The sequence below is a fragment of the Galleria mellonella genome, unplaced genomic scaffold (assembly GCF_026898425.1).
Source record: "Galleria mellonella isolate WM207_F2 unplaced genomic scaffold, CSIRO_AGI_GalMel_v1 utg55, whole genome shotgun sequence".
NCBI lineage: Eukaryota > Metazoa > Arthropoda > Insecta > Lepidoptera > Pyralidae > Galleria > Galleria mellonella.
In genome coordinates this window covers 5,807,410-5,830,039 of record NW_026442115.1, presented here as the reverse complement: position 1 = coordinate 5,830,039, position 22,630 = coordinate 5,807,410, and the positions used below count along the sequence as shown (strand labels likewise).

The following is a 22,630-nucleotide window of genomic DNA, read 5'->3' as shown; positions in this document are numbered from 1 at the left end:
TACGCTACCCACTTACATATATGCCAAGGACATACGTGTTGTATATTATGTATAATTTTTTTTTAATTCCAATTATATTGAAGGCAATTAATAATATAAGTGTCGAAGGTGTTAGGATTACTTCAATTGGTTCTTTAAAACTGTAAAAGCTATATGCCTCGGGGCATTGTTAATACAGTACGCCACATATGGTATTAAAATAAATGTTTTCAATATTAGATTCAAAGATTACTTGATTGATTACACAAATATCACAGCTACTAGAACCTCCTAAAGTTCAAGTTTGAGATATTCGTAATAATAAAATAATTGCGTAATATGATTAGAACGACTTTTGTATACAGTTTGATAATATCACAGTAAATACTCGTACTATTTCATATAATTTGACGTCACCAATAATTGTCCTGATGCAATGATACAATTATACAATTCGCTTTTGGTAGATTATTGCATACAACATTCTGAATGCTGGGTTACATTACTTCTTATATATGAATCTTATAAATGTTATTAATTCTTTATACAATACGGGTAACGATCAAGAATATATTGTTCACCTTATAGTAAATTATCACTGCATCACGTAGAATACTGCAACATTGTACTCATGGCTCATGCTTTGTGACAGTCTTTCTTCAATCACAATACCCAGTTATTTAATTTTGTTTCTTCTTTTTCCTTGTAAGTCGTATTACAGCATATAACCAAGACGCATGACGGTAGTTGAAAATAAATTACTTTTAAATAAAACCTCCATCTGGCGCTATCTCACGATTTTTTTGTAATACAAGTGAATATATTTTGTTACAGTAAACATCGATTTCTTAACATTATTTCATCGATAACAACTAGAAATAGACGACATTATATAACCGAATACGAGTTTATATCGATTTTTACGTTCGATTCGAGTCGGAACATTTAATTGTTCCGGCACATCGACGATTTCAAACTCCATTATTAGACAATGGCACTGATTGGCCTACTAGTGCACTTGACCTAAAACCAGGTGCACGCTGACTAGTGCAGGCAGTAGCCAGCCCAGATAAGTGGTAGGCTAATGAATAATAATATCTAATAGCATATTTGAATGGCAGCATTAAAATAATCTCAATGACTCTATTATATTTCTGAAGTTTGATGTGCACGATAGAGATTCACGGTTGTAACAACTCTAAAAATGACCTCGGTGATTCAAAATTTATTTCTGATCTAAGTACTAATGCAAATATAAAATAATAAAAACTTCTGTATGTACTCTTAAGTAATAAGCAAATATGTTAAATGTTATAAGTAAAATTTTAATTTAATACGTTAATTCATAAATATTAAGTTCAAATATTCATGTATTTTATTGTAATTCTACCCAGTCTTCTAAAAAAAAAACAGTTTCTTTAGGTTTATGAATCCATAAAAATTATCAGGAAATATACATACAATAAGATTAAATACACTACTAACAAATAAGTACAAATTAATTTATAATAATAACATGTAGATTGCTATCAAGCAAACCTATGAAAATACAGTTCTCATGACCTGCACCACGTTACACGAAACAAAATTGGCAATGTCTGAAAACAAGCTTAATTACCGGTCGACGAAAATTCGTTTTAATATTACAGAGTGAGTGCGCCGACTTTTATTGCCGTTAGTCACGAACACAACAATACAAATTGCGTTAAAAATTACAATAGAGTAATTAAGTTTAAACTCATTTCTTTTTATATTTCTATCCATGTAGGTGAAAATGAGGGATGGGATTGTTAGTAATGGGGACTACCAGCCCCATTGCTAGCAATATACTCTGTCAGATCGGGCGGAAAGGATTGTTAGTAATGCGGACTATCAGTCCCATTTCTAGCAATATACCCTGTCAGGTGGACCTCCACGTGGTTCCTCTTTGAAATCATCGTTATGAATTCCAGGTGTATTCATTACGATGGTCAAACTGACCTGATTTTCATTCTCACGTATCATCCCTCACTGGTGCCCCGCCAGCGTAAACCGTTAGTGCAGGCGGGTTAACCATTCCATTGTCATCCATTAAATTTTATATGGATATATCTATATTTTAGTTAAGAAATACTTTCTGTGAAATTTATGCACTCTTCATGCTATTCCTGAGTAAACAATGAGAAATGGCATTTTTGTTAAAAATCTAAAGCGAAAATTAATTGGAATGGCGAGCGCTACTTTTTCCCACTAAACCATATTACATATATGAAATGCGAAATATTTTTCGATGGCGAAACATTTAATAAAACATAGCCTTAAATTATATATTCTTTATTATCATTAATTATTTATCTTTCTAATGTTTAAATATATTTTTCTTATGAAATACAGTGTACATTCAGAATCGATAGATATGACCCCACCAAATAGGATAATTTTACTGCGTTTAAGTGAATCTGTGTCCATAACACAATACAGGAACTCTACATAACTATTAGTATTTCTTTATTTAAAAGGATTGCAGACTTTAACCCACAGAATAAGAAACAACATTTGCATTTTTAATATACAATTATAAAGTAAATACTTCATCATACTTAACTCCTTAAATGCAACTGTATGTCTCAGGGGGAAAGGGATTGTTAGCAATCGAGTTTGACAGCCCCATTGCTAGCAATATGCCCTATTAGGTCGACCTCCACGTGGTTCCCCTGGAAACCATCGTGAACAATTCTTGTTGAATTCGTCACGATGGGCTAACTGACCTGCTTCATCCTCACCTATTATCCTTCACTGGTGCCCCGCCAACGTATACCGTTAGCGCAGGCGGAGTTACCATTCCATTATCATCCATTAAAAAAAAAACTGTATATCTCATAGTAACTTAACGTTAAATAAGTTTAACATTTTTTACATTCATATATACAAAACTTTTAAACTATAAGTAATGGTTTTAAACATTTATTAAAAATATCATCGTATTTTGCTAGCATAAATATTCATTTCATTAAGTATTTACAGCTGCTGTATGTTGTAACCAGTACCTATTTGTTTTGCAACAACTTTCTATATGATTTTTTATTTGTTTTCTAGTAGCATTTTCTTAATATAAAAAAATAATATGTACTAAATACTATTAACTTGAAAAAAAAAATTAAAACAATCTATTAATAAACAAATTACTTGATTTTCAAGGTGATAAGTAACTTAATTAAGATTTTAAAATTATTTTCGATTTTGTATAATATAGGGTATTTAATTATTTTTATTTTATGTATATATTCATTTGTAGGTAATTATATAACTTCCTAGAGTTTTATTATATAAATAACGTACGTCATAAAGAGAATTTACAAATAAAATCTATCCCTCAATCTCAGTCTATGACAAGCATGTTGGATACAGGTGTACAGGAGGGTTAAAATCCCATCTTACACTAATCAGAATAGATTTTTTTTAACCTGCCAAGTTTAATAAACTTATCGGGCTAAGGGCGTTATGATAACGAACTAGTAACTAACATTTATATTGGCTAATTATATAAAGCAATTTCAACTATTATTCGTGTAATTTGGGCTTTTTAAACGCCCAATAAGAATATTAAATAGATAGGATGCGAAACAAGATTGACCTACAAAATGGTTGTAATTTTATAAAGGGATTATTAAACTCCATAAATTGTTATACGTGGAATATAAATTTTTATACTCTTTTTTTTATACTACTTAGAATAGCAAACAAGCTGACGGCCCACCTGATGGAAAGTGGTAACCGTCGCCTATAGACATGAGCAGTACCATGGACATAACAGAGTATTGTTTCACCCATGATACCCCCCATGCGTTGCCATTCCTGAGGACTCAGGTGTTATTCCACTGTACCCAGTAAATTCACGCCATATCCCACCCTTCAAACCGAAACACAGCCATGCAAACTGCTTTACGGTAGGAACACGAATGGGACAGAGGTACCCAAGCAATCGACTTTTGTACAAAGTCTAGTAAAGTAAAATAATTGTGATATCTTATTGGTTCTAGTTATACTTCTCTTAATACAATATTAGGTTGTTTAGACGACAACCTTCACAATATTTAGCGATATCTTGAAATTATACATTTCACAAGGCCATTTCATAAAAATCTCGACACACTTTTTAAAAGTAAAACGAACATCGCGTGATATTTGAGCTCAAAACGATGCTCATAGTGTATTGCAGACAATTATATACACATTTTTCTATTGTAGCAAATTATTTAGGTCCATTTTAATCGTCGTATCTAGACCAATGATAATCGTTTGTTTTTTTTTACACAATACATTTTTAAGTCTATGTATCTAACTAATAGTAATTGGGGGAAAGGGATTATTAGCAATGGAGTTTGACATCCCAATTGCTGGCAATATGCCCTTTTAGGTCGACCTCCATGTGGTTCGCCCTGGAAGTCATCGTGATTAATTCTTGTTGAATTCGTCACGATGAGCTAACTCACCTGCATCACCTCATCCTCACTTATCATCCTTCACTAATTCCGTGTAAATTATATTATTTAAGTAATTTAATAATATTGCTTTCATAAACACAAAATCTATCAAACTTTTACAGGGTACAAAGTAACAATAACACCTCAGTCCTCAGGAATGGCGTCATGTCTATAGGCAACGGTTACCACTTTCTATCAGGTTCTAATCGTCAGCTTGTTTGCCATTCTAAGTTACATTAAAAAAACGAAAATAAATTAAGTTGGTACACGGCTATGTTATACCTTCACATATAGGATACGTTATAAGGTAAACAAAGTCACGGGATACAATCACATAAAGTAAACGATACGCAGCGAATGGCTTGAGATATTGAGATAACAAAAATAGATATAACAAAGTAAGTACGACTTGCACAAACTCATTCAACTTTTAAATACCAAGTTGTTTGGAGCACGATATCAAAAGAAATTGTATCACGATATAGCCACCGGTTGGTAGCTAACTTTTCATTATTTCTTTTGCCTCATAATAACTGATGTCTTGTAAAAAATAGTACAATTCGCTTTTATGTAATTTTGTCACATTTTTATCGATTGCGTAAATCTAATAGGTCATGGATTCGTGTTTTCTAATATTTAGTCTTTTTTTATAAACGTTTTACAAATAGTGTAATTATATTTAGTTTAGAAAATAACATAAATTATATGACAAGTTAACTAAATTCCAAATGTTATTTAACACTAAAATACATTATTTATTAGGTTAATCTCTAAACTTTTTTCTATGCTAGTGCGCTTTTAGTAAGGGATATCGGTGAACTGATCTGACTATATGTCAGATCAGTTAGCTCATCGTGACGAATTCACATTGGTTTCCAGATGTGACTGCGTGAAAGTCGATATGACGGAGCTCGTGAAGCCCTTGAATATCATTACTAATAATCCGTTCCCACCACATATATCTATGGATTATCTTACACTAACGTTCGTGTACAGGAAAGAATGTAAATTGGTATTTGTATGTTAGTTCCCATTGCTAGCATTAACAATGTTAATTCCACCGCCACGTGCCCTCTCCCTCTCCTGTAAACCCATATGAATTGACTAAAAATTAACCACAATGGGTCAAAGTGACCTGACTTCATTTTCATCATTTTACCACCTACTGGTAACCCGACTTCGTATTCTATTATCATATGCAGAATTCCATCTTCATCTATTAAAAAAAATATATAGACCACGTGAGATGTGATTAGTCAAAAGTTTACAAAGCGAATATCACAGAATTGCAAATAAACTAAGTGTTTATCTGCTTGGGTACCTGTGTTTCATTGTTTACCTTGTTTCTACCGTGAAGCAGTTGTATTTGAATGGCTGTGTTTCGGCTTGAAAGGAGGGACATGGCAGTGAATTTACGGTGTACTGAAGTGTAACACCTTAGTCCTCAGGAATGGCAATAGATGGGGGCTATCATGGGCGAAACAGTATGCTCTGTTATGTCTGTGGTACTGTTCATGTTTATAGGTGACGATTACCACTTTTCATCAGGTGGGCCGTTAGATTGTTTGCATTTGCATTCTAAGTTGCATAAAAAAATATTATATTTATAAAGTAGTTTTATACTACTTTATTAATGATGTTGTTTATCAAGTGTTACTTATCTATTAGGCCTAATACTGAACGCCTCCACATACTATCAGTAGAGCTATAAAGGCCAGTTGAGGCAGATAGTCCTACACATCAAGGACATTAGAAAACTAGCAACCATTTATGATATGACATTTAAAACTCAAAACAGTAGCTATCAATGTTTGTTCAACTAATGTTTCAATTGGTCTACTTACACAGATGCTTCCAAATTTAAATGTGGGCGGTTGACAAATTGTTGTAAATGACAATGGAAAATTAATAACTCTTGCATTTGTAACAACTCTAATCGCAGAGATATAATACATAGTTACTTACTACTATAACAAGACTATTATAAATGCTACAGTTTGTCTGATACAGTGTTGCCAGATTGGATATTTTTTTTTTTGCAATTTTGGGTAAAAAATTATCTATTAGCAAAATTTTGGAGAAAATCAAAATAGTTTTGGAGAAAGTTAGGCAGTAGTTTTAATACTTGTAAACTCTCTACAAGTATATAAGATACATAAATACAATATTTAATAGTCGACGGACAGCAGTTCTTAAATAGCAGTTCTTAAAATATCACTAAAACTTCACTGCAGTTGTTAATACTCCTGCCGAGCGTGATAAATACTATCAAAATCTCCCAATTGGTAAAAAACCTATAAATAACGGCCCCGTTTCTTATGGCACGAGAACTGTTCAGCAATGAATAAATAATTATGACGATTATACATATTACATACTACAGGTATTGTAATACTTATTTTGAGGGGGAAGGGATTGTTGAATAAATAATGATGATGAATTCATCATGATGGGCTAACTATTCTCATCTATCACCCTTCACTGGTGCTCCGCCACTACAGGCGGGCGGGGCTATTGTAATCAAAAAAAAAATACTTATTTTGATGTAAACACGGGTTAAACAGGGATGGATGTATTATTTTGTTTATAACTGAGAGGTATGATAACCATCATTGCTTTAATAGGCATCAATTCCGTATATAAATAAACATAATTACCAAAATGTAAAATCAAATAATAAAAAATAAAAATAGATCGGTCGATGCGTAATATTTAATTGAATTGGTGGAACCTCGAGAATATGATTAATGACAGAGCTTATGTGTTTTCTGTTCCGGAAGATTAAAGTTATGAAAAAGATATTTTGTAAGAAACCTTAAGATATCCCTCCCCAAGGATGATCACACAAAAAGTCTTTCGTGCCCATAATCCGACGTCTCACCGAACAAGAGGCAAAGACGGATACAAGAGTTGAATTAAGTACCTTTTCCTTGTTTGTAATCGATTACAATTTAATTTATATTTTTTTACATAAATCATGTGAATACATTGCAGTAAATCAGTATAATACGAATACTTTGTTATAAGTTTTTTTCCATACATATACTTATTAATTTATTTTTTGTAGATGAAGATAATCTTTTTGCATCAACTTTTATTAAGTAATGATTTATAATAAAACAAGTGTATAAAAAGAATGGTTCTGATAACCTGATTGATCTATCAACACATAGCTTAAACTGCTGAGGTTAAAAATTTTTTTTATTGATTCCTTTTATGATGCGAAAACATTTGCCATGAAAAGGACATGCATACATCTAGTAACAGCTAGTACAGTAAAATATTTTTTGTTATTATATGTACATATATATTTCAGTTTATTTATTTATTACAATCAAAACAATCAACATATTTATCAATTGTTTTTATCAATTTATTTAACCATTATTTTAGTAGGAAATCTCAATTTGCAGCCTAAAACTTAATCTGTAAAACTAGAAAATTTAAAGCTTTTTCAATAAACATCCAGAAGGAATCTGTAATGGTTGACTGGTAGAGAATGCTATCAGGCATTAAGTCCGCCCTATAGACAATTTTATTTGTACAAAAGTATAAACAAATAACAATAAAAAAACGTATTAACCAAAGGGTTAAAGCACTATATATTGAGCCATAAATAAAAAACACCTTGTCACCTTGTGAATTTATAGCTACCTACATACTTATTAAGAACGGATATATTCTCACAATGCAAGGTGCACATGAATGCCAAATCTTACATCTCGACATATCCTTAAACCGGCTCAGCCCTTAATTATACGAGCTTCCGTACATTCACAAATGGCACAATCAGCGCGAAAGACTTCTATTGTTTTCGTAATGGACATTCGTTAACAATGTAGGAAAGGAAGGGCTCCAATTGGTACTCTCTATATGTCGACACTATCAGTGAATTGATCATGTACGGAGTGAACTAGGTGTGCTGTCACGTTACGAGTATCTTGTTGTGTTATATTTAATTGTTTTGTCGATATTATCTACTACCGGCTATTTTGTCGGTTATAAGTATGTAATCATACATACAACATATATAGTCATATAAATTCTACATCTACTATCTATCTATTCAACTCACATCAACCCAGCCGTAGGCCTTCTTTGTTCTGCTATTACTCTGCGAATTTTTCAAACTAATTTATACTCGTAGAATAGGCGTTTAAAATGAACCAACAATAAATTTTAAATTATATAATGAAAGCAACACATACCTAGAATAGATATAGTTATATCTATTCCACAAATAATTATCAAAATCGATTTAAAATAAGCAATGTTATATCGTATATAAACAATCAGGCGAATTGAATTAAAACTTTTTTTCGAATGAACTTAAAAATCAAATGAATGTTGGTCACAATCATAATTTTAAATTAAGTAGTAGGTAACAACAAATATAACTATTGTAAAAAGTCGCCAGTTATAAATACAATATTATTTAAAATTTATTACCAATTGCAATAAATATAGGGAACAAAGTCTTTTTTATTACAAATTCGATATTGACATAATAAAAGCTAGTTAAGGAAGCGCCTATTTAATTCATATTCTTACTCGCTTTTACCCGTGACTTCGTCCGCGTGATGGTGATATATTTACTAACCAGAATATGAATTAGTCTATGTCCTTCCCCGTCTCATATATAGTTACGTATATACCAAATTTCATAGTGATTGATTAAACCATTAAGGTGCTATAAAGTAACAAACAAACTCAGTTTTACATTTATAATATTATCAGTAAGGATTATTTAAATAAACTTAATATAAATTTAAAAAGTGTTCTTTAAACAGCTCTAAATACTTATATAATTAGTTTTAAGAATAAGATAAATAATTAACTCTTTATTAGAATAAGTAAAAAAATAATATAATAAACCACCAGACATACAAATTAATGTTAAATATCGAAGACAACTATTTTAAAATGTTGTTTTCATCACTACAAATGGGTAGATCATACAAAAACAATTCAATTCTTCCCTTGAAGAAGAGAGAACCAGATAAAAATGACGTCGAGATAATAGTGTTTACTTCTTTCTTGCACCGCCTTCTTCTTTTTCGCACAGTCATTTTTATCTGTCTTCTCCTTTCTTCGCAGACTTGCACGAACTGGCGCGGCAGAACAAGATCACAAAACAAATACTGGAAGCCTTCATCCAGAAGAAATTGGGACTGTCAAAGGGTTACGTTAAACCGCCGTCGATCCAGGAGATCCTGCCGATAAAGAAACCAGAAGAGAGGAAGTACCCAAGACAATCAAACCACAGTGAACATTATCAAGAACCGCAGGAATACCCTGAAGACGACAGCTTGCAGTTTGTTGAGAGCGAACAAATCAATTCAATATACTCCGAAGGCATGTATAATTTATTTATCCACAAGTCGTTTTTTCTATATTTAAAATACTTTTTTTGAAGTGACAATAGAAGATAGGCTCTAAAGAAGTTGAATCCAGAGCCGAAATTTATTTAAAAAAAATTAACACATTCCAAGTATCACAGATATTATTCTTAATGTATAGTTATAGTAGGCACATCAGGGCCGCATCAATTTGATGAAGATTTTACATTATAAAGTAGGTCTTTTATGACATCACTATCGATATTATGGACAGAATTATATTATAAATTGTTGTACAACACTATGAATATTCATTTATTGATTTGATGCTTCTAGATGGTTGCATAAATTCACTTTCCTGTTTCGTCGATATAAGGGCAGAGCTGAATCTTAAATAACATAATGGTTCTCAGTGAGCGAAACAATCATTAGAATAAATTCATCTTAATTAGGTGTTACACGATGGAATACACTATCCTTATGCTTCTAAGATTCTAACATACTATAAGTATTTGCATTCGTCTGTTCTGTTAATTTTAATGATAAATATTTACACCAATCTATATAGTATCAATACAAATAAAAACTATAATCTTAATATTATAAATGCGAAAGAGAGTTTGTTACCTTATAGCGCCTTTATGGCTTATTACAATCACTATGAAATTTCGTACACACGTATTATGTGGGATGGAAAACGACATAGGCTGCTATTTATCCCGGCCCTTAAACGCATCCTGGTCACATGATTGAAGTGAAATCTACATACATATATCTATATTAATGTTTTTGTTAAGTGACTTACAATTTAATTCTTGGAGCAGGACGAAAAATATTGTTCTTAATGGTATAAGTATAGTATTATATTATCTGTGGTAATGGGGACTGACGATCCGATTACATACAATCTATACTATCAGATTAACCTTCACATGGCTCTCTTTAGAAGCCATCATAGTTTATTCTTCATGAATTTATCGTAATGGATCAATTGACCGGTTTTCATCTGCTCTTAACATATTTCGCCAGTGTTCCGCCACCATATAGAAATAGCTCAAGTAGAGTTATTATTCCATTAAAAAAACTCTTAAACTATTAAATTCATCTGAATTATTACATTTTTTATTTATTCTTTATTGACCATATTACAAAAAAATTTTTGTACAAAAGGCCGAATTTTTCATCAATGAGCAACACAGTATACTCTATTACGTCTATGGCACTATTCATGTCTGTAGGCGACAGTTACCACTTTTCGTCAGCTTGTTTACTATTCTAAATTGCATAAAAAAAGTGGTTGAATATTTTGAACATTTTCTACGGGATATTACGTAAATTCTCAAACAAAATTCTTTGAAACGTATTGTACGCTCATCTTTGGTGTCGAATATTCAAAATTTAACCTATTGCCATATTGCGATTATAATAACTATCATTATTTGTTAATGTAATTTTTATATTTAGACATTTAGCAAAACAGTACGTTGTGCATAATATGCACCTATATTATGTGCAATATACATAATTTACCTTACGTACGAATAGTAGGTCGACAATTTCATAAAGAAAATATCATAGAGGGCAAATATTTGTGGTCAAATATAAAACGCGAGTGAGAATATTGTTAGGTCAAACGTATGGTGACATATTGGGTAATCTGGCAAACAGAGTTAACCAACATCGACAGAGTTTCCTCAGAGATGAAATTTATTTGCTTCCTTCGCTAAATAATTAAGTTTGCGTTATGCAAAAATAAGTACAACAAATGCTAATGTAATCGTTGCGGTTAACGAGCAAACATATTGCAGTAAAACCGCAATTTCGTTCTAACGTTTGATCTCAAAGGAGGATATCAAGCATTGCAAACTTGGGTAGTGCTTAAATACAATGTAAGACCAGAAGTACCTTTCCGAGAGTTTGACCTAATTGCTTACGAATTTGTAATTGGGTTAAATTCTTATGTTGTTCTTATTGAATTTTAATTAGTTAGATAAAATTAACACAAACAATTCTCGAGTTTCATTCCTATCGGAGATTGAATAGAATCAGGTCAAATTTTAATATAAATAGATATTATAATTATACGAAGTGTTCAAAATAAATATTCATTGTTAATCAGTCATTACATTTATTTATAAATAGAAAATTTGTAAAAATATAAACTAAATAAAAAATATTAAGTCAACAGACTAGATTTAATTTTTGAATTATATAATAAAATTAAAACATTAAAATAGAACCAGCATATATTTTATAAACACAAAATTTTGTAAGATTATTTTATCAATAGCGACGTGGCGCAATAGTACCTAAGGATTGCTTTGCGTAAATGATAACTCAGGTTTGATTCTCGATCAGGCACTTTAAGAAATTGATTTTTAGGCAACACAGCAGCTAAACCAAGATAAAATAAATTTAAAATTAGAAAAAGGTAAAATAACTACGTAATAAAAGCACCTATAACAAATATACAAAGTTCGTTATACTCTTAAAGGATGATGAGGACGTACTCAATGTTAATTTTATTTTGATTAATACATATTATGTTTTGTCGGTATCATGCAGTGCTAATAGGTGTTGTCCGGTATCCTGTTGCTTGTTTCTTTGTTTGGCATTCTATATTTCGCCTTGAAAAGTTCAGCTGCGTTTATATTCTAATTTGCATAAATACCTTAAATTACAAACAATACACTTCATATTCTTTAGTACCACCTCACCTTTTCTTACCCTTTCAACATATTAAGTACGTCTTGTAAATTATTCCGTTATGTCATAAGAGTATAAAATAAGAAACAAATTTTATAAGCCAATCATAATATTTACGAAAGTAAGTATTATTTTGACAATGTTAAAATGTGAAAACAAATTCGATAAACAAATATTCTTGATAAAACATAACATAATATACTATTATACAAACTATACTAAGCAATAATATATTATACATGAACAGTATCTACTTAAATAAAATAAATATAAAACCTGCAAGTATGTCTTACAAAAGTTGCTCCAAGAGCAAAAGAAGAGGATTTGAATTAAGAAAATACCTCCTTTATTATTTCTAAATGTATATCTATAAATATTTTAAACTAGGTAAATACATAGAAATTAAATGTAATCAAAACTTGTGATTTAAATTTAATAATTTCTTTGTTCATATTTGTGGTTAAAAGAATTTCTTATAAACTTCATATTTAAAGTCTGAGCACGTTATAAGCATTACTACGTAAAAGTACTATCTGTATTCTGAGCTACAACTACCGATCAAAAAAAAATTGTTAATAATTATTGGGTGAGTCATGCCTGCATAAGTACATATAGGTAATTTTAAATTACGTGTAATATACGTGACAGTAAAAGCCCGTACATTATTAATCTTAAATTAACTAGTTATTCTTTGGAATTACCAATATAACTTGGTAAATGTAAAGACTTTGTAAAAAAGATCATTTGGGCTTTCATCGAACCAAACCTGCATTTAATATTATATCCATTACTACCCGAATTACGGTAAATCAAACATCAAAAACATAGTAAAAGTAAAAAAAATAGTCGTCATATTTAGATAATATTCTTAGTGGATGGCGTTCATACCGTTACTTGTAGGTAAGAAAGGTGGATTACATTAGGTTTGGTTTGGTAGAAGCTCAAAAATTTATATTTTTTTTATAAAATCTTTACATTTACTAACTCATGTTCCGGTAAATCCTAAGATTTACTAGCTAAACCTAAAATTTACCATTCCACGGGCTTTTACAGTAACATATACTCTGTTGGTTATTAAAAACATGAGTACAATCGAAAGCTTAAATGCCGATTATAATATTTGTAATCAAGATACCTTATGAGGTAATTCCTGTTTGCAAATCATTACGTCATCAGCAATGTCATTACTTATTTATATGGTTAATCGCAATAAGTAGTAATAAAAAACTGAAACCAGGTAGCAGTATTCATAAAAGTATAAGTAAAATTGAAAGTTTACCAACACAAAAGAAATACGAAGGGGACAGAAGTGCCCAAGTCGTTTGCTTAGGTACTTCTGTCCATTGTGCTTCTGCCTTGAAGCAGCTGTGTTAGTATGATTGTATTTTGGTTTAAAAGGTGGTATGTATCAGTAAAAATCAGGGTACAGAGGTATAACACCTCAATCCTCAGGAACAGCAACGCATGAAGAGTATCATGGGCAACACAGTATACTCTGTTATGTTCGTGCTACGTTTAATATCTAGACGATTCACGATTTCCTAGGAAAGCTTATAGCGTCAGCTTATTTGTCAATCTAAGTTGGATAAAAAATTAATAAATTTAATTGATAAAAAATTGGTAAATTACAAAATTTATTTATTTATTGAAATACCCCAAAATAATGCAAAAGGCGGACGTAATAACTTATGGCGTTACAAAATTTATATCTATATTTTTAATTTTAAAACTACCTTTTAAAAGAAAGAAAAGGTATAACATTGTTTAGTACATAAATCGAGAATCTGTAATTAGCTAATGTATGGTTGTAAATATGATATAAAATTAATTTTTATCTATATTTTAATTATTCTAGATATACATAAGCTGTTGATACCAAATATAACAATAAAATACAATAAAAAAATAATAAAAACTACTTAACATATACTAGTATCTAAACTGAACAAAATACTAATCTAAATTTAAAAATATTTATAACTCTAATAGTATTTAAATAATCCAAATAATAACATTTAATAATCATACTAGTTTATACTGAATTCGTATTACATTTTTAGCGGAGCGTTTAGACGTGGGCTATATACACGACACGGTCGCAGACAAATTGCACCTGTATTGCAATATTATCAACTCCTTGAAAAATATTACTTTCTGTCGCTTCCAAAAGACTGGCTCATCATCCGGCTATAACATTGAGGATGGTTACAGTGACGGCAGTCATAGGTATGTAATAAAAATATGTTAAAGTATAGCAAATTTTAAATCAATAGCATTAATAATTATTGAGATATGTAGTAGGCAGACATAGAACAGACGGAAGAAGTCGCAGCATAAACGTTCCTCGCATAACGTTTCAGAATGGAGCCCTAAAATTTATTTTATTCTTCTAAAATTAACTTCACAATGTATAAAGTTTTTTTGTGTGTATGGCATGATGTTTTCGACAATTTTGAACCGATTTTTTTAATGTAAAGGGTTTATTCTCGTATTGGTTTGGTTCTACCTTTTAATATAAAAGTCGTTTTTTGTGGAGAATCATATCGACTTTGCAAGATTGAAATCCGTTTTTTTTTTTTTTTGTGAAAGAAGATCCTATGTTATATTAAAGGCTCTTACAGACGAGCGTCAACGGTTTCGTGGCAGCCATCAATACGCGCCAACGGCTGCCATCAATAGAATAGGAAGTATTGTATATTATTATGTTTAGCTGTCGTAATGTCGTAATATCTGTCGTTTGTACGACGACAGCGCACGTGCCGGTTGAGAGGGTTTCTTATTTACTTTATACAGCAAGATAGTGACGCCTTTCAAATTTCGAACACAATTTTTTTTTTGTTGCGAAATTTCAATAATAACACAAACACACATTAATAGAATACCATATATTAAATATTAGTTCAGAAATATTTAATTTGTTTTTTAATTATTTCGTTTGAATCAATATATCGGAGCATATATATGTGACGAGGCTACTAACTGTTGCGGCTCGTCTTTAAGAGCGCTAACTTATCAAACTAAATAATATTATTTCTAGAAATACTTACCTAATAATTCTCAAATAGGTTTATTTTTTATGAATTTCTAAAAAGGAACTAAAGAAAACAGGTTTCGAAACTAATCAATTTCTCCACAGTTACTACGGTGAGGGTTTCAACGCGAAACAGTGTGGTATGACCATAGAAAATCCAACTGCAGACGACTATGGCATCTGGCGATGTTCGGTCGGAGTCAGACAATGGTTTGGCAACGCTATCGTTCAACTAAACCCGATGCAAGCCCTGATCAGTGTCTCCCAACAGTACGACCGTAAGTCGAGGCTTCCGCGGCAAACATGGAACAACACTGGTGCAGGGTTCCAGGAAAATGCGGTGCAATTTTGGTTAGCAGCAATAATACCCGCTCCTAAGCTTATTCCATTAACTTTAGTTTTAAAATTTTTCAGATGCATGTGAATCAGGTGACTGTGCGGACATCCTCTCCATCTTATTTAATCAATGGACGAGAGAAAAGTATTATTGCGCTATAATAAAGCGGTAAAGCTGTGAAATATACCCATTATCACAATTTAGTACTTCATTTATACATTACAGTTTTTTTTTTTATTTTGTAATTATTACCTAAATTGCATACATTAACAATTTCGTCACTATAATTAAGGTCTCTTTTATATTGGTTCATATACACGACATTTTTAAATCAACAACAACATTATGCAAACTAACTGATTTTGCTTTCTTAAAATAGAAAATGCTTCACCAAAATCATGAAGATTTCAGAAAAATATTCCAGATTTATAACCAGATAAAAAGGATCGTAACCTACAATTACCACGCTGGCTTCTATCACTAAGCATAGAATTTTACTGTATTATTATTAAAAAGTGCTACATAATCACACCAATTATTTAATCCTCAAGCCAGGATACCGTCTGTTATTTATTTATTTATATGTTATATGGAACCGTGCAACAACACCTGTGTAATCAACCCTGAGCACCCAAACTTGAACCAATACAGAAAAGTCCGTATACTAAATTGTCCCGACCGGGAATCAAACTTTTAGACATCCTAAGAATGTAAAGGAGTGATTAATTTTTATACATTTTATTCTTTGCCCCTGCAAGATGCGAACAAAAATATTAAATGAAATACACTATTTTCATATACATAACGGTGGATGTGAAATACTTTCCGTATACTTTGCTGTAAATTTATATAAAAAACTTGATATGCAAAATAGAATAGTCTTACAAGTTAAATATTTACGTAATATATAGTATCCTATCGACACTCTAATTAATATTCAACAAATTAGCAGCTTTATGAAGACAAATAACTAAACAATACTTCTAATCAAATATAATTTTTTTTTTTTTTTGCGGAACTAGAAGTCTACAAAATAACATTAGAAAATATTCTTCAAAAACAAGTGGACGAGTGAAATCTATTAAAAAATAAATCTTTCACGGATTATGGGGGCCATACTATCATTTATTAATATATATATATATATATATATATATATATATATATATATATATATATATATATATATATATATATATATATATATATATATATCGATTCTTAAACAATTAAGATGGATAAAATATCTAAAAAATGTTTTCATTTTAAAAAACACTTATAAACATATATATATTATATATATTTATAAATAATTATAGGTACGTATACTTACCTATAATTATTTATAAGTGTAAATTAAGTATTTACATTAACTTAAACAGATTTATCAAAGCGAGATTAATTCTTGAGCAACACCGTAACAACTAAGGAACTCAGTCTCGCCATTACCGCTTACGATGACACGATCCCAGTGTTCGAATCAAAATTGATATGCTAGAACTACTTTTTTTATACTTTATACCAAAATACTCTTGGTTTTAATCAAATAAATATAAAAATTATATGCCACGTCGTATACAAAGTGCTGAATTTCGATATAAGAAACAAAATTAGTTTTTTAACATGCTATATAAAATATACCATTTTAATTACATTTAACTATAATAATAGCGTTGTTTATTTAGTAACTAACAATGTGTATAGTTATTTAGTATTATTAGAATTAGTGAAATATGTTATTAATGAAAAGAGAAATTGCTTCATAAAATAGTGTTTTGTAAAAATGTAAATATATGTATTTATTATTAATTATTATATATAAATACGCAATTACCTTGCGAATAGGTAGATTTAGTTTTTTGTCAAACTCAGTTATCCTTATACATATATATTATATTTTGCTTCATTCATTTCCATAATTTATTTCATTCATTAAACATCATACAACATTATGCAATTTACATCATTTTTAAACCCTAATATATGAAACAACATGTTCAAATGGCAGATAATTATAACCTGTGTACAACCAAAAGTCAACGACCACATCTAGAGTTCAGAAACACTCAAATCTGTACTAAAACTTACATAATCAGTAAACTAAATTGAGTACCTAAATAGAAAAAAAAGTTGACAAGTATATGCAATGATAAATATCTAGTAATTTTTTTCTTAAATCCAAGACTGCGAGATAAGAGTTGCGAGCAAAAAATGCAAAAAAGAGCATCGTTAGTACGCGCTGACCCATTTCCGCAGCGTCGTCGTATTTACACCCCACAGAGCACCGCCGAGCCTCTAGAAGGCCCTGGTTGGGAAATTTTGCTTTTTGCTACGATGAACACAGAGATGCAACCGTTCAAAATTATTTTTGGCTTCTTTCATTGTCGACTCACGGTGCGTAGCTTAGTTACAACATACAATTTCTGTAAATTTTCTGTAGTTGAAAATTGCTTTATTTAAATATGTAGTATAAATAGAGTTGCAAATGTATTAAGTTTTTTCTAAACTGATACGATTTCGTTCACTTTTACCCAATCGCATACATGTGTCAGAATTCTCTACAATTTTTACGAAACCACTATGCGAAAGACGTGATTTCTTTATCTCCTTTTTGCTACCGTTGGTATATTTTTGTGAATTTATATACTGTTATATGGTTTATAAATACCAAACCGATAAAAAAATTACCCAAATTTCTCCACGCCCATTTTATTTTTCGCCAACTATTCCATTTCTCCGAAATTTCGCGAACAGAAAAATATATACCCAAAATTACAAAAAAAAATACCCAATCTGCCAATGCTCATTATATCCATCTCATTAATCTACAAATTGACTGACAAGGTATTATATACTACTCAATATAAAAATATGTTTTTAATATATTTTTCTTTTTCCTGTTGTTTCAGGTAGGAGCAAAAAATACTCCAGTCCTACATATGAACAGGAGCTGGATTCAAATAGTATTAATCGTAAGATAAAAATTATATTGGACATCCTTTTTTATAATCCACTCTGCTTCACTGTATTGTCTTTATAAGTAAGAAAGCTGTATTAATAGCAAATAACTCGCATATTACATAATTTTGCTGAAAGTGACTAAGTGCGAAACATATTCGTACAAATATTTATGATACAACTGCATTCATGTTTACGTCGATGAGTTAGTAACAAAATATGAGTTTCTAAAATTATCCTCTAGAGGCGCAATTTTTTTTTTTATTGAATGAAAATGGAATAGTAACCCCGCCTGCGCTAACGGGATACGCTGGCGGGGCACCAGTGAATGGTGATCGATGAAGATGAAAACAGGTCAGTTAGCCTATCATGATGAATTCATCTGGAATTAATCATGATAGTTTCCAGGGGGAACCGTGAGGAGGTCGACCTGGTTGGGTATATTGCTAGCAATGGGATTCTCAGTCTCCATTACTAACAATCCCTTTCCCCCTCTAGAGGCGCGATTAACTTTAATAAAAAAAAATCCACGTAAACGTTAACGCAGTAGTAACGTGTGTTAATCTCATACTAGGGATTCTATTCTATATGCTAGTTCAAGCAACTGATTATAATTCTAATCTGGAATTGCAGATGTGAGCATATTTCTTATACTTTCATAGCTAATCATAATCAGTCTTGATCGCTAATGAATTACGCTTCTTGTTAGTGATTACAATACAAAATTCTTATGGGCTCTCCTAATAACAAATCAATTCAGTAAATTTGTGTCAATTTTCTATCTAATTCTGAAGAAAACTCTATCAGAGTTAAGCTCGCCTTTGTACTTTTGTTTACCTCTGTCATATTTTTATAACTAATGTGTACAATAAAGTATTAAATAAATAAATAAATAAAATACATAATATTATTATTATATTTCAATATAAAGTCTTCTGAAGGAGAATATATAATTTAAAAAATGCAGAAGTATTTTCTCATATTTTGAGAAACTATACGAGTAATAGGCTAAGTAAGTGCATATGTTGAAACTTAGCAAAACAAGTTACATAAAAGAAAACACTAATCTATTGTTCAAAATTACATTCTATAAGAAACAATGCTTGCTTTCAAATTGCCAAATATCAAGAATATTTTGCCTAATCATCTCTTACCTTTTGGGGAAAATAAGTACAAGCGTGTATAAGCATTATTTATTTAACTCTTGACATCAAAGTATAAATGTCATTTAACATTGCACATGTCACGTTGTTTCCAATGTGTTCTTGGTTACGTTTATATTCTTTTTTAACCGATTTAAAAAAAGAGAAGCTTATTAATTCTGCTGTATTTTACCGATTTTTTTAATTCTTTTTTAATAGTAACAAAATTTTTGCTACAATAAAAGTTCGAATACGTATTCAGTTTAATATTTTTTTCTTATTCCTTCAGTTTGAAAAACGAATACTCGGGTTTGTATATAGTATATTAATTTATCATAGACCAATACAAGTGAACTTTATGGAAAATTAAGTGGCAATGCACGAGTGTTATGACGTTTAAAATATTCACCTGGCCTTCTGCTGTAATTTTAATATTAAAAAGATGCTTATGATATGATGATTTGACTTTTTATGACTTTACTGCTAAGTCCAAAATCTTGCTTTCTACCGAGAAAAATCAAAACTGTAATTTCTTTTATTCAAAATATCAAAATATAAAAGGATAAATATTTCAAATAAAAAATATCTATTGTATTTTATGAAGTAATATCATTAGAAATACAAATAAAATTAATCTGATTGTCAATATGATAACTGACCTATATCAAGTGATAACCAACAGTTCTAACGGTATTGAATTTTCGATATTACATTATAACTTAGAAATAACTTCAAGTTAAATATATACCTTCTGTTTCTTCCTATAAACATTGGGAGTTTGTTAAACGTGTAAACTTTGTTGACTCTTAACTGTAACTTTAATTAATTTATTGTACATAGAATCGATAAGTTATTATTTTAAATCGATATGGCACCTAGCTGTTACGATAACATAATTACTTACTTGAATCCGACGTAACAGCAATATCTATTAATACTCGTATAGTACTAGTATGCAAAACTATCGGTTTGAGTTTATTATTTTCAATAGACTTCAAAATAAAAGGAGGTTCTCAATTTGGTGGAAATTTAAAAAAAAAATCACTTTCTATAAGACATATTAATATGAATAATTAATTACTTAAATTTAAATAATTTTTATCTAAGCTTTAATCCTTAGTTAATCACACAATATTGAATGTTCTTATTTTATACACTTGGCATAAATAGAGTCAATATCTACAAACAGACTGTAATATTGAACATTTGAATATTAAATATATGGCATCCAATTATCAAATTAAAATGAGATTTTTTTTTGTACGACTTAGAATGGCAAACAAGCTGACGGCCCACCTGATGGAAAGTGGTAACCGTCGCCTATAGACATGAGCAGTACCATGGACATAACAGTACACGCACATACTGTTTCGCCCATGATACCCCCCATGCGTTGCCATTCCTGAGGACTCAGGTGTTATTCCTCTGTACCCTGTAAATTCACGCCATATCCCACCCTTCAAACCGAAACACAGCCATGCAAACACAACTGCTTCACGGTAGAAACACGAATAGGACAGAGGTACCCAAGCAATCGACTTTTGTACAAAGTCTCCCTCTGTCGTGTTTGAACCATATTAATAATATGGTTCAAACACGACAGATTTTCAAATTATTTTTTAATTTTAAATTTTGTCACTTTTTTAAAAGAATTATTATTTCGATTTCATCTATAAAAAAAAGGGACAATTGTGAAAAAACATCAACCCCTATGACAAATTTGAAATCGTCACTTTTAACACATAATTATAAAGAAACTAACACAATAACCTCCTTTAAAGAAATTAAAAATTTAAACCGTAAAGGTGTTTACCTAAACCGCAATTTGTTACGTAAAGACAGACAAAACTGTAGAATGAAGGGCTCTTGGAAAGTTGCCAAAATACCAAATATCTTAATTGCAAAATTGCTTAAAAGTCCGGTCAACGTTTTTAAAACTAATTGTAAATGTTGTCGCATTTCACTATTGAATAATGCAATTAAGCAATTATAATTAACTAACTGTGCTCGCGATTTTGTTCGCGTGACTGGGAAAAAAAAGTAGCCTGAGTTAATATTTCGTCATCCCACGCACTATATCAATACATATAATAAAATTGTAACTGATCGTTGTCTGTACATGGAAGATATATAAGAAAAACTATTATAGAGGGATTTTAAGAATGCGATAGAACCTAAAAGGATGATTTTTAAAATTTTTGTCTGTACGTTTATGCACGCTAATCTCAGAAACGGCTTAACCGACTTGAATGCTGCTTTCATTAGTGCGTTGCGGTTTGCTCGACTTAACATTTAGTGTTTGTTATATTTCAGTCGGTTCTAAAATAAAAAAGTTATATTAATCTAAATAATCACATATACAATGCTACAAAATAACCGATCAGTTAAATTAGCTGAAATTTTATGATGGTATTAGGTAAGTAATTATCATTTAAATATATAAAACAATGAGGAGTAAGTGGTTGCTTAAAGGTCGTAGCGCTAATGCAAGTTAAGCAATCCCGGCCATAGCTCCAACTAGGATGGGTAGCCACAATTGGCGCAAAAAAATATATCAAGTAAGAAAAATTAGAAAAAATTACGCGGATAATAGTAATAATTCCAGTTTTCTTTAACCTGTACAATAGCTTTGACAGAAGGACATCTGTTAGGTCAGCTAGTTATACTAAGTTCTA

At 30.6% G+C, this 22,630-nt stretch overlaps 1 protein-coding gene across 1 annotated transcript in view; it reads left to right on the top strand.

The window, feature by feature from the left end:
- LOC113521237 (CD209 antigen-like protein C) overlaps positions 1 to 22,630 on the top strand; it is a 95,182-nt gene that overhangs the window by 34,834 nt on the left and 37,718 nt on the right. Inside the window, exon 2 of the mRNA XM_031912777.2 lies at positions 9,540 to 9,797. Within this exon, the coding sequence (XP_031768637.1) occupies positions 9,540 to 9,797 (258 nt within the window). The remainder of the gene's footprint in view (positions 1 to 9,539; positions 9,798 to 22,630) is intronic.